The sequence below is a fragment of the Typopeltis vanoorti genome, chromosome 13 (genome assembly GCF_054136105.1).
Source record: "Typopeltis vanoorti isolate ZY-2024b chromosome 13, IOZ_Tvanoo_1.0, whole genome shotgun sequence".
Taxonomy (NCBI): domain Eukaryota; kingdom Metazoa; phylum Arthropoda; class Arachnida; order Uropygi; family Thelyphonidae; genus Typopeltis; species Typopeltis vanoorti.
In genome coordinates, this window is record NC_143561.1 from 2,604,694 (window position 1) to 2,618,119 (window position 13,426).

The 13,426-nt window shown below is 36.3% G+C and overlaps 1 protein-coding gene across 1 annotated transcript in view; it reads left to right on the top strand.

The window, feature by feature from the left end:
* LOC150099888 (proline-rich protein PRCC) overlaps nucleotides 1–13,426 on the top strand; it is a 68,240-nt gene that overhangs the window by 39,579 nt on the left and 15,235 nt on the right. The window contains exon 4 of the mRNA XM_090402693.1: nucleotides 6,272–6,478. Within this exon, the coding sequence (XP_090258819.1) occupies nucleotides 6,272–6,478 (207 nt within the window). The remainder of the gene's footprint in view (nucleotides 1–6,271; nucleotides 6,479–13,426) is intronic.

Genomic DNA, 13,426 nt, shown 5'->3' on the forward strand with positions numbered 1-13,426 from the left:
TAATAACGTGTGTGTGTGAGTGAGTGAGTGAGAATCTGGAGCTAAAATAAGTGGTATAAATAAAATTCTCTGTGAGAAAAATTATAAAAATTCTGAGGTGTTTACGGGACACTTTTTGGCACTTATAATATATTAGCTGCTAAACAAGAGTTAAACTTCATTTAATTGTATTTTAAGTAGGCTGTGTATACCTTACCTGAGTTTGGCTTTATTAATTTTTGGGATGTCAGTAGACAATGAGTCTACTTACTCCATGGATTCATTTTCTGTAATAATAATAATAATTGTTAGATTTATTGAGATGACTAAGACCATAATATCCATAACATTTTTAAAAAATTGTAGAAATGACAACAAAAGAAATTTATGATAATTGACCAGATAGACGAAGAGTATTTGAAGTAATAGTACAAGCAGTGCTTCCATTAATGGTAGGAGAAAGGTGACATCAAAGTATACTTTGACTGCTTTCAATTTCTTAAATACTAAAGCATGAATCTTAAAAAATAAGTTCATATGGCTTAAGTTATTTTACTTAACTTATACGAGCCATAAACAGTGAATTCAATGAACAACAGAAAGGCTTCAGAAGAGGAATGGAACCATTAATGCTATCCTGGAACTAAAAATACTAATAGAAAGATCACTTGAAAGAAATACATATGCTTCATAGACTTTCAGAAGCCTTTTGACCAGGTAAAACATAATAAAATGTTCAATATATTAGATAAATTAGACATAGAAGATCATATACTTAAGATTATAAAAACGGATTTACACCAAACAGAAAATGCAGATGTTTAACAATGAGACTTCTGTAGTGAAAATAAAAAGAGGAGTTAGACAAGGTTATATCCTTTTTAATTTATCTATTTAATATCTGTAGTGAGACAGTGATGAAAAAGATTGAAAAACACAAAATAGGAATTAGTATCAATGGTATAAAATACAACAATCTTAGATATTATTATTATTATTATTACCAGGGAGTCGAAAGACTCATCGAGGGAGGACACCTACTCTACAACTCTGCCACCACCACTTAATCCACCAACTGCAACTACACCAACGCCATCTACTGCCTGCCACCACTAGTATTTCCACAATATTCCACTAGTATTTCCTGATGATACAATTCTAATAGCAGAAAACAGAAACAAATGAATCAAATTACTGCATCTACTAATTGAAGAAGGTAAAGAATTTGGATTAGATATAAATGCAAAAAAGACCAAATTTATGAAAATCTCAAAAGAAAGCAGATCCAAGGCAGAAATATTCATAAACAATATGAAACTTGAACATACAACAGAATACAAATATTTAGGCACCTACTTTACTGCAGATGGAAAGCAAGATAAAGAAATAAAAATAAGAACAGCCGTAGCTAAAGATGCATTCTAGAAAAATAAAGATCTGCTCAGAGGTTCAGTGAGTATCGAGACAAAGAAAAGAATGATAAGCACATTAGTGTGGCCAATTTTCACATATGGAAGTGAGACCTGGATATTCAAGAAGAGAGTAAGGCAACAGATAATGGCCTTTGAAATGTGGTGCTATAGGAGAGCTCTGAAAATCCCATGGACAGAACATGTGACAAATACAGATGTCCTACAGAGAATGAGAACACAGAGATCTCTGTATTACAGGAAATGATCCAGAGAAAGATGAGATTGGCAGGACATGTACTGAGAGGTTCAGCAGGACAGAGGATACTAACAGTTTTAGAAGGAAAAATTATGGGAAAACGATCCAGAGGCAAAAAACGAAGGTCACATGGCTATGCAGAAACAAAAAGGAAAGCCACCAGCAGAGAGAGAACTGGAAGGACATGGTGCTGCACCCTCTCACTGAGGACGCTACATGAAGAAGAAGAAAGTTATTTGAAGAAATCAAGCCACATATTTCTGAATTTTGGTATCCTTGATATTGATGTGCATAATTGATAATGTGGTTGCAAAAAACTGTATGAATAACAGAATTAAAGTGAGTAAGAATGTTGGATTGAAAAAACATATGAATGAAGAAACAAAAATGAGCGACATTAGAGAAGTGAAAGAAAGGAACAGCAGAATGAGAAGGAACAAGATTGCAGGAACAACAAAGAATGAAATTACCAGAATGCAAGAATGAGTTGTTTACAATGAGAAACTAATGAAGAATATGCTCAGTGATATTTAGCAGAAAGGACTGAAAGAGTGCTAAAATATAGGATGAAGTAAAGTAAAGAAAAGAGGTGAGGAGTGATTCAAAAATATCAGTGTATTGAAATTCTATTATTAGGAATGTCTAATGAGAGAATCTACTAGGAGGGAGAATGAGCAAGATCATTAATGCCTGAAATATAAGAAGTAAACAAGCAAGAGAGTTAGTGGTGGTTGTGGGAACATGTAAGTAGGTTGGACATAAGGAGAATGTGAGAATGAAAGATCCTCTACATCTGGGAGTGTATAAAGTTCCTTGTGCCTGCAAGGAACTTTATACACTACTTTGGACAGACTTGTAAATCAGTCAACCTTGAAGAACATGAAAATCACATCTGAGATCACATCTGTATGGCAAGTTGGGATTGGCAGACCATGCTGTGGATACCCCTTTATATAAGATCAGATGGAGAAAAACATCTTTATTACATAGAAGTCATTACAGGTCTGAGAGGCTATTCTTAAAATCAGCATTAGCTATAAAGCACTCTCCCAACCTCAACAAGTATGGTTGCATTAATTTACCCAAGATCTGGGAGACTATTATTTTAAGACTTCTCTGAACTAATTTTGTAGTTATCTGACCCATACAGGGTGCCACATAAGGACATTAAGTGTCAGTTGCAATTTAAACTGTTTCTACAATTACTTGGTTTAGTGCTGTGTGCCTATCATCGTGATCTGATGATGCTGGGTAGAAAATCCGCAGAATATTAGTGAGTTTAATAAATGCATTTTTTTTTCACTTGGTATTAATTATACCATTAATTAAACTTTATTATGAACATTGCATTACATAAATACATAAGTCACTAAAACATGACCTTCCTTTAACAAACCCATGCTAACAATCAGAGTATATTGCTATTATCAACCCAATTTTGTATCCTAGCTCTCACCAACTTCTTCAACATCTTAAATACAATTACAGATATACAGATTGGCCTGTAATTTGTAAGTGCCTGAAAACTGCTGCCACTACTTCCCTCTTGCATCAAAAACAAAGGAGATGAAATTGTTTCAATGAATGAGTTTATTCACCCAAAAATTGTTGGAAAAAGTGAAACATGGTTTGATGAGGAATATGATGATGGGAACTGAAATGGAAGGATACCTAATGTGAACATAATTTCACTGATATTATCGGTGATACCCCCCCACCCTCCTGTACTTTCTATCCATGTTTCACTTATTCCAACAATTTTTGAGTGAATAAATTCAATTAGTGCAACAATTTAATTTCCTCCTGATGCTCCTAGCATCCGCAAATAAACACAGCAGTTCACTTTTAGGTCTATACCCAGTCCTACCGATGCGAGTGTGGTAAGAAAAGCAAAAGTGGATTATGAAAGAACATTAGCCATGCAGACTAAAGAGAATCGAGAATTCCAAACAGTTTTTTTGATATGTTGCAAGTAAAAGAAAAAATGTATATGGCAGAATGATTTTAAGGAATGCTGATGGTAGGGAGGTAACCGAATCAGTTGATATAGTGGAATTACTGAGCGAGCACTTTGCAAGAGTATATCATCCAGGTAGTGACATTGCAGGAATGAATGAACCAATAGCTTATATGGGAATTGTGGTGAATGAAGTGGAGGTGAATAGTCTATTACAAAACCTCAATTTCAATACATCTGTGGGATTGGATGGTATACCAGCTCGTGTCGTACGTGAAGCGGCTAAAGTATTGTCATTGCCTTTGACCATTTTGTTTAATTTGAGCCTCGGGTCTGAGTTAGTCCTGAGGGGATGGAAAGAGGGGAAAATAGTTCCACTGCATAAAGGAGGTTCCAAGACTGCTGTTGTAAATTAACAACCAATCAGCATATCACGAATCATTGTCAAGGTCTAGGAGAAAATAGTCAAGAGGAAAATACAGGATTGGAGATGAAAATGGGATACTGTATGGGGGACAGCATTTTTTTATTAAAGGTAGATCATGCCTCAGTAACTTGCTCACGTTTTATAACACAGTGACGGCTGAACTGGATAAGGGTAATGGGTTTACAGTGATTCTACTGGACCTTGCTAAGGCCTTTGACAGGATACCACATGGAATTCTAATCAGTACACTGCAGCATATGGGGATAGATATAGGGTTGGTGAGATGGATAGGAGGGTGGTTGATGGAGATATATCAGAGGGTGGTTTATTCAGGAGTATAGTCCAAAAGATGGCCTTTGACTAATGGTGTGCCGCAGGTTTCTGTTCTTGGACCACTACTGTTCAATTTGTTCATTAACGATATAGGAAAGGATCTGAGAGGACGTGTTCATTTGTTTGCTGATGATGCAAAGTTGGGTAGAGCAATAGTGAGTGCACAGGATGTCAAAATTTTGCAGGATGATTTGGATAGTTTGGAGGACTGGGCTAAGGAGAATAGATGTCAATTTAATGTGGCAAAGTGTAAATTTATGCATTTTGGGTGAAAAGATTAGCAGCAGTATGTCACATTGGTGGAACCGTTCTCCAGGAGATTGATGAGGCCAGGGATTTGGGAGTGTTGGTGGATAGGGAGTTGAAGTTTAGGGGCATATTGCAAAAGTGGCTAAATCAGCTCATCAAATCACTTGGTTGCTGAAAAATACTTTAACAAGCAGAGACAAACAGGTTATTTTTCCTCTATATCGAGCCTTGATAAGACCCCATCTAGTCTACTGTGCCCAGATATGAGCACCAGGGTATCTTCTTGATGTGGAGGAGGTGGAAAGGATCCAAAGACAAGTGACCAAGATGATAGCAGGTCTATGGAATGAACCTTATGAAAACAGGTTGAAGATTTGTGGGTTGCAGAAATTGGTTGATTGGCAGAAAAGGGGTGATATGATTGAGACATTCAAATTACTGAATGGTTTCTATAGGATTAACTCAGAAGATATTTTTGAGAATAGGACTGGTGGTGGGAAGACTAGGGGCCATACATGGAAGCTGGGCAAGAGTGTGGTTATCAAGAGTGTTAGAGCTAGGTTTTTTACTTGGAGAATGGTGAATGAGTGGAATAAGCTGCCAGAGTCTGTTGTGGGTGCCATGACTGTGAACAAGTTCAAGGTGAGGTATGATAGATACTGTGTGAATGTCGAATAGTTGTTCTTGACATAATGTTAGGGCCTCCCTCGAAGAGTCTATCGACTTCTTGGAGTTGCCTGTAATAATAATAATAGATAATGCGCCCTCTTAGGACTAACCTTCTAGTCTATTATCTTTCTGTACATACCTTGTTTTTGGTTTAAAGATGCCTTCTAAATCCAAGGTCTTGCTGAAAGGTTGTATGTAAACGGGGTATGTACATAATATCTTTCTCTTATTTTTGTGTGGTTTGTTGGTGTTATTACAATAACTCCAACAAATTTGTATATTGTATTCCAGATGATGTCTCCATGATAGGAACAAAATATTGAAACCATTAAATCATGTGTGCTCAGCATAATGTGGTCACCTGAGTTTCAAGAAGATGGGGAGGCAATTGAAAAAAATCAGCACTGAGTAACTAAAATGATGACTGGCATATGGAACTAAGTATATGAGGAAAGATTGAGCGAATGTGGTCTTCAAAGTTTAATGGAAGGGGGAGATAAATAGAGAGGGGACATATAGAAACAAGTTAATAAGATGAGTTTATTGATGATGGAGGTAGCTGCCTAGAGACGTGGTGAAGAAGCATGTGAGATCCAGGTTCTTTTCATAGTGTGTGTGGAATGAGTTACCCATTAGATGTTATGAGTATGTCTTTGGTAAATGTGTTCAAAGAGAGATATAATATGTAAAATTTAAATATGGGTGTGCAAGTGGATTCCACCTCAGTGAGTCCTTGGACTCCTTCAAGGTGCATTTGGAATAATGATATATTCATTCAGTAACCTTTTTTCTCTCAGTCTATTCCCCCCCCCCCCCCACACCACCATTTTTGCTTCATACAGAGAAATATAGTTTAGTCCATTTCTGGGATAGGGAGTTGTTTCTGATTTTGCATGTTGATATTTTGAATTAATACTTTAAATCTACAATTTGAGTATTTGAAAATAATTGTTATTGCTTCTGCTGAATATAGTTTTTTATTACTGTAGTTTTTGCGTCTGCAAGGAAAAAACAGAAATAGTAAAGAAAACATTCAGCTGATTGATATAAGTGCTGATGAGCAGCTTCCAGATTCTAGTGTGTGGCTTACAAAATCAATTACAGAAGAGAAAGTTCACAGACCTTCTAGAAATAAACATGGACTTCCAACACATCAACAAAGAAGAAAGCATCAGATTACTTATTTGGCTTTTCAGGTATTTTTTTTTTTTAAATTGTGTTACACATGTCAAAGAAACTGGTAAATGTACCCATTTTAAAATTCTATAAATTAGCTTTTAATATAAGAATACAGGTAGCGTAACATTAGCCATGAATGTGTACTTAGAAGTGTGTCAGGATTTAAATCATAATTTTCCATTGTAGCTGCAGAATTATAAATTAGGATTATCTTTTCAGTAAAGTGCTTATTTTTAAAAATTTTTTATTATGAATTTTTTTTATTTATCCCACACTATGAAAACTGTAGCACATGGTGCTGTTATGCCATAGTGGTTTTCAGAGATAAAAAAGAATGTATGTTTTTTGAGTAACTGGAGGTTATTGTATTCCCTAAGGAAAACCCCTCTAAATGTGACTCGTCATGGTGGAGGGACCTCTCAGTTAACGTGGTGGCCATTTTCTTTCTTTCTTCTACATTCTCATATTCTTTGCTGTTCAGATCATTATCACAAGGATCCATTACCTCCACACCACATTTTCCATGCATTGCGATCCACAACTTTCCAAAAAGGGGATTCTTGGTGCTGTGTATGCATTTTTGCTCTTGCTTTGTCAAATGCTCTCCTTCAAGTTGGACTCCATCCTAGACCATGGGAAAGGACTAGGATAGAGTCCAACACTTTTTGTGGTTCTGGTATGGTATCTGGGATAGCACTGACATTCTGAGTGCAGTTGTTGCATGCTGGATAGTGATGTCCTGGCTCTGTTTTGGGTGGGGAGCACTGGCATTGAATTAGTCTCTTTTTTAACATGTCCTTCATCCTCAAATTTATCAGGCCTTCACACTGCTCCATCCAGGTTTAGAAAACATTGAAATAATAACAGCACTGAGAAGAGGAAATAAAAAGTGTCAGAAATATATATATAAACACACCATGATTTGTAATAATTCATCCTACTAGTGAATGGCCATCAAGAAAATGTCATCCTTCTTTATAGATTTCTAAAAATTAGTTAACAACTCTGTTCAAGGCTATCCTTGTTGAAATAACTTTTCGAAGAAACATTCATAGCAATTTAGGAAAAAAATAATGATATAAATAATAACCTGAAGGGAAATGCTCAGTTGTTTGTAGATTATGCAAAATTAGGTAAAGTAATAGTTAATCAAGGCGAATGAGGAGAGCTTGCAGTAATTTAAATAGGCTGTCAGTATGGACAAAAGTTAAAGCATGTCAGTTTAATGTTGAGAAATGTAAAGTTATGCATTTGAGATAAATAGATTACAAGCTGTGTATCACATTGATGGCACTGTACTCCGGGAAATAAATAAAGCTAGAGATTTAGGGGTGGTGGTAGACAGAGTTTAGAGGACATATTGCTAAGGTAGCCCATAAGATTTTGCTATTGAAGAACACAGTAACAAGTAACAATAAGGAAGTTGTTATTCCTCTTTATAACGTTTTGATGTGTTCACATCTGGATTACTGTGGTCAAGTCTGGTCTCCTGAGTTTCTTGGGGATGAGAAAGCATTGGAGAAGATTCAGAGGCAAGTGACCAAGATGGTGAGTCGTCTGCAGAATGTTCACTATGAAGGTAGATTAAGGATGTGTGGATTGCTGAAGTTGGTTGATAGGAGGAAAAGATGGGATATGATAGAAACATTAAAGTTGCTTAAGGGGTTTTAGTCTTACTCTTGGCTAGAACGACCAGAGTAAGGGGTCATCTCTGGTAGTTGAATAAAGATGTTGTCAGTAGGGGTGTGAGGACTAGATTTTTTGCTTAGAGAGTGATGAATGGATTGTGAGTCAGTTGTGAGGTGCTTTTTCTATTAATGGGTTCATATAAAGGAGAAGTATGATAGATTGAGTCTCCCTCGAGTCTTTGGACTCCATGGAGTTGCACGTATAATAATAATAGTAAGAATAATTTCTTCATTCAGCATCTATCAGTCGAATACCAAATATTATTCCACCTTCTGCATAAACTGTTCTGTAGGAGTGATATCAGAGTGGGGGCTTCCCCCTCAGTGTTTCAAAAATTTGCTCTGAATTAAGTGATCAGGGAGTGACAGCCACAAGAATGAATCCTAATGTGCAGTATTCTTTTTTGGGGATGGTGTGCAACAGTACAGTGTATGGGTACCTTTATTAACAGGGATATGTGACATATGGATGTGGTACATTTTTAAATTTGTAATATTGAGTTTTTCACATGTTTACCTAGTATACAATAAGTTATATAATGAAATTTGCATTATGTTTGTTGTTAAGATATTTTCCATATAACACATTTTTTTTTATTTGCTATATAAAATTCTTATTAAAATTATCATATACATTTTACCTATTTTTTATATACTTGTGCAATAAATTTATATTTAAGCAGAAGCAGCTATTGTTACATACTTAATTCGTTGTTCTTATTCAAGAAATGTTATCACACTATGAAGTGAAAGTATTAATATATTATTTTTTAGTTTTCATGTCATATTAATTTTCAGTTTTATCTGCTAGCAAAAGAGTGAGTATTGATATCTATTATTTTCCAAAAAAAAAAAAAAAAAAGTTTTACTATGTATTATGTCATCCCTTGATCTTTTTGACATCACTATACCTTCAACTACAGTTAAAACAGAATATCTCAACTGCTAAGTAAGACTATATCCTGAATCCTTTAAGATACTTCAAGTACCAAAAATATGGCCAAGAAGTCACAGAAATTATTCTCACTGGTATGCCTTCATCTTCCATTCAACCCATAATCCTCATCTGCTTTCCAACCCCTGGTTCAACTGAAAATGTGTTAAAGCAGTCAAAGAAAAAATACAGCTTATTGTATGTGACTTGCATCAAGAACTTGAGCTTCATACGCTGCCTATATCAAAGCATGCAACATAGTCATCAGCAGATCCATCTCTGATTTCATAAAGGCCACCAGCAGTAAACTCGCCTCCTCTCCAAATGGAAGCTGTGCTTTCTGGTCGCTTGCTAAGGATGCAGTTTCTTGTCCTATACTTCCACCTGTCTCTTCTCACATCGTGATGCTATCACTCTTTGCCCAGAGATAAAGCTGACCTCCTGGCATCACTCTTTTCTTCAAATTCCTGCATACATGACCAAGAGAAATCACCTCCTACCATACTGGAATCCTACCACCTGCTATAGTTTTTCAACAAACAGTCATCAGAAAAGTACTAAATAACTTGGATACTAAAAAGTCTTCTGGTTCTGATAGCATCTCTCCAGTTGTTTGCAAGCATTGTGCTCCAGAGCTAACACCCATCCTGCATCGTCTCCATAATTTATTATACATTTCTGGTACTTATCCCAACTGCAGCCTTAGCAATCTCATATCCATTTTGTTCCAAAAAAGGGTGGTAGAAGTTTATGGTCAAACTACTGACCAATTGCCATCACCTCTGTTCCTCTCCAAAATAATAGAGAAAGTCATCAATAGCCATTTCCTCCACTACTTAGAGGCCCACTAATTAATCAGTGACCACCATCACCTACCATTGGACTCATATCATGGAAAGGTTTGCAGAAACTTGTGCTCTTGGCCTCGACATTTCCAAAGCTTTTGACAGTGTGTGGCAACAAGGGCTATTTAACAAATTTCCATCCTTTTGTCTCCTTGCCACTCTCTGTAATTGGATAGCCAGCTTCCTCTCTGAGTCATGATAGATGGTTCCCTCTCTTCAAGCTTTGCTGCCAATGTTGGAGTACCTCAGTGCTCTGCCCTATCACCTACTCTTTTTCTTCTGTACATAAATAACATACTCACAATAACCACTAATCCTATCCACAGTTTTGCAGATGATAGTATTCTGTACTCATCCTACTCATTTGACAAACCATGTAGTACTCTGACATCCCAGGTTACAAGATCATGTCTAACTAGTGTCCTCAGTGCTCTGCCCTATCACCTACTCTTTTTCTTCTGTACATAAATAACATACTCACAATAACCACTAATCCTATCCACAGTTTTGCAGATGATAGTATTCTGTACTCATCCTACTCATTTGACAAACCATGTAGTACTCTGACATCCCAGGTTACAAGATCATGTCTAACTAGTGTCTTAAACATTAATCTATATACTATCTGTAATATGATGAGGACAACCTTGTTATGTTCATTGCCACCAAAACAGTGTTGCCTTTTCTCATGCAAAAGAGATCTTGGCTGACCTACCCTTACTCTCAGTAATACATAAATTACCAACTAAGATAGATCTCTTTGCTTGGACTAATGTTTACCTCCAGTCTTTCCTGGCATAAACACATCACATCAATAGCTTTGTCAGCATCCAATCATCATCATCATCATCATCATCAAATTCCTGCCATGTACCCTCAAGGGGTGTACAGGATATGACAGTACTACATGAAAAAATTACATCATTACTAACTTCCTATCTACAATTTTCCTCCAAATCAGTCTGTTACTTGTCAAGACTCCAACATTATCAGATCTTATATTTCTATCGTCTAAGGCACTTTGTACCGTATCAATCCACCTATATCTTGGTCTTCCTCTGGGTCATTTTCCTGCCAACCTGGCAGAGAACACTTGTTTTGCTAATCTTTCCTTTCCCATTCTATTTAAGTGACCATACCATCTGAGATTAGCTCTGCCAAATCATTCCTGGATGCTGACAATGTCAAGTTCTTTCCTAATATCCTCATTTTTAATATGATATTGCCATTGATGCTATCTGTTCACGCCTCTAATCTTTCTCAGGACTCTCATATCTGTGGTCTCTAGTCTTTGGTCAAGTGTTTTACTTCTGACCCAGCTCTCAGATCCATAAGTTAAAATTGGTTTGAACACAGTCTTGTATACAGCTAATTTAGTGTTCTGACTAATTTCTTTCTTATTCCATATGAATTTATTCAATTGACTTCCCATGATACCAGCTTTGCTGATTCTGTTGTCTATTTCTATATTTAGTTTACCATCTTCAGTAAAAATTGTGCCTAAGTAGCTGAAATGTTTTACTTGTTCCACAGGTTCTCCATTCACAACACAGTTGACATTTTCAATGATTCTGCCTATTTTCATTGTCTTTGTCTTTTTATTGCTGACCTTCATACCATATCTATTACAACAGCTATTCAATTTAGTCAGAGAATCTTGCAGACTTGTAGCGGATTTATTTAGAAGTATAACATCATCCGTATAAAGCAAAGAGCTGACATTAACATCTCCAATTTTGATATCAGATTTAATACCACATTCCTTCATAATGTGATCCATATAGATAATGAATAACAGAGGGGATAATGTACATCCTTGTCTCACACCAGATTTAACATTAAACCATCTTCCTGTACTTCCTTCAATTCTAACTGCTGACTCACAACTCAAATAAAGACTAAGTATTGCTTGATATAATGCCCTATTGACACCATATAACTGCAGCGTATTGAATAGCTTCTCTCTTGGCACCTTGTCATATGCCTTTTCCAAATCGACAAAACTTAAATACAGATCTTTGTTATATTCCCATGCTTTCTCGACTATTTGTCGTAAAGTGAAGATCTGATCCTGACAGCCTCTATTTGGCCTGAATCCAGCTTGTTCTTCACCAAGCTTTTCTTCCACAATTCTTCTCAACCGTTTCTCAAGTATACTTGCATAGATCTTGCCAGGGACACTCAGTAGGGAAATACCTCTGTAATTCTCACATTCAGTTTTATTTCCCTTTTTATATATGGGTACTATGAGAGCTCTACTCCAATCATCGGGAATTCGTCCCTCTGTCCAGGCTTTCTGAACTATGCAGTGCAGCCACTGTAAGACTCTTATACCATCATATTTCAGCATTTCTGGTCGAATATCATCTTCTCCTGCTGCCTTTCCACATTTCAAGCCTTTGATGGCTTTTTCTACTTCAAGTATGGATATGTATTCCTGACTGCATGCCTGGTCAGTGTTTTTTATCACTGTGCTGTCATCACTGCTTGTTTCATTTAGCAGTTTTTTAAAGTAATTACTCCATACTTCAAGGATATCTTTTTCTCCTGTTTTCATTTCACCTTCATCATCTCTAATTCCTTTTACAGCACTCTTTCCTCCATTCCTAAGCTTCTTCAACAACCTCCAGAATATTTTGCCACCTTCTTGATATTTATTTTCTATATTCTTGCCAAAGTCCTCCCATGACTTTTGTTTAGCTAGTTTTACACACTGTTTAGCTTTCTTACATTTGTCTCTGTATTCTGTAAGAATAAAAGCTGACTTATTTGCCAGGAACTTTTGATATGCTTTCTTCTTTTCCTTCACTGCCTCTTTAACTTCCTGTGTCCACCAGGGAGTTCTGATTTTTTTATCCTTGCACACAACCTCACCACATGCCTCTCTGGCAGAATCAATCAATGTTTCCTTCAGAGTTTGCCACTGAATCTCCAAGGTTTGATTCCTGTTCTCAAACTCTTTCATTTTCTTTTCAATAATATTTCTGTATTTTAGTCTACAGTTCACATCTGAGAGCTGCTCAACTTTTATTCGCTTTAAAACTTTCTTACATGTTATTCTTTTCAATATGAAATTCAATTTTATCCTGCTCAAGACTAAATAGTGATCACTTCCAATTTCAAATTCTCTGTACACTCTGGTGTCCTGCACCAGGGAGAAAACATCACTATCAACAATAACATAGTCAATGAGACTTTTCTTATTCCTAGCCTCTTCTCTCCATGTGAATTTGTGCACATTTTTATGTTGGAACATGGTGTTAGTAATAACCAGTCCATGTCCTGAGCAGAAATCCAACAGATATTTGCCATTATTATTAGCTTTTCTCTTTTCTCCAAATTTTCCCAAAATATTTTTGTATGTCTCACAATCATTTCCTACTCTACTATTTAGATCCCCAACAAGGACCAACTTTTCCTTTTTCATTGTGTCAGTTGCTTTTTCTAAACCCTCAAAAAATTCCTCCACTTCTACCTTAGTAGAACCTTCTGTGAGAC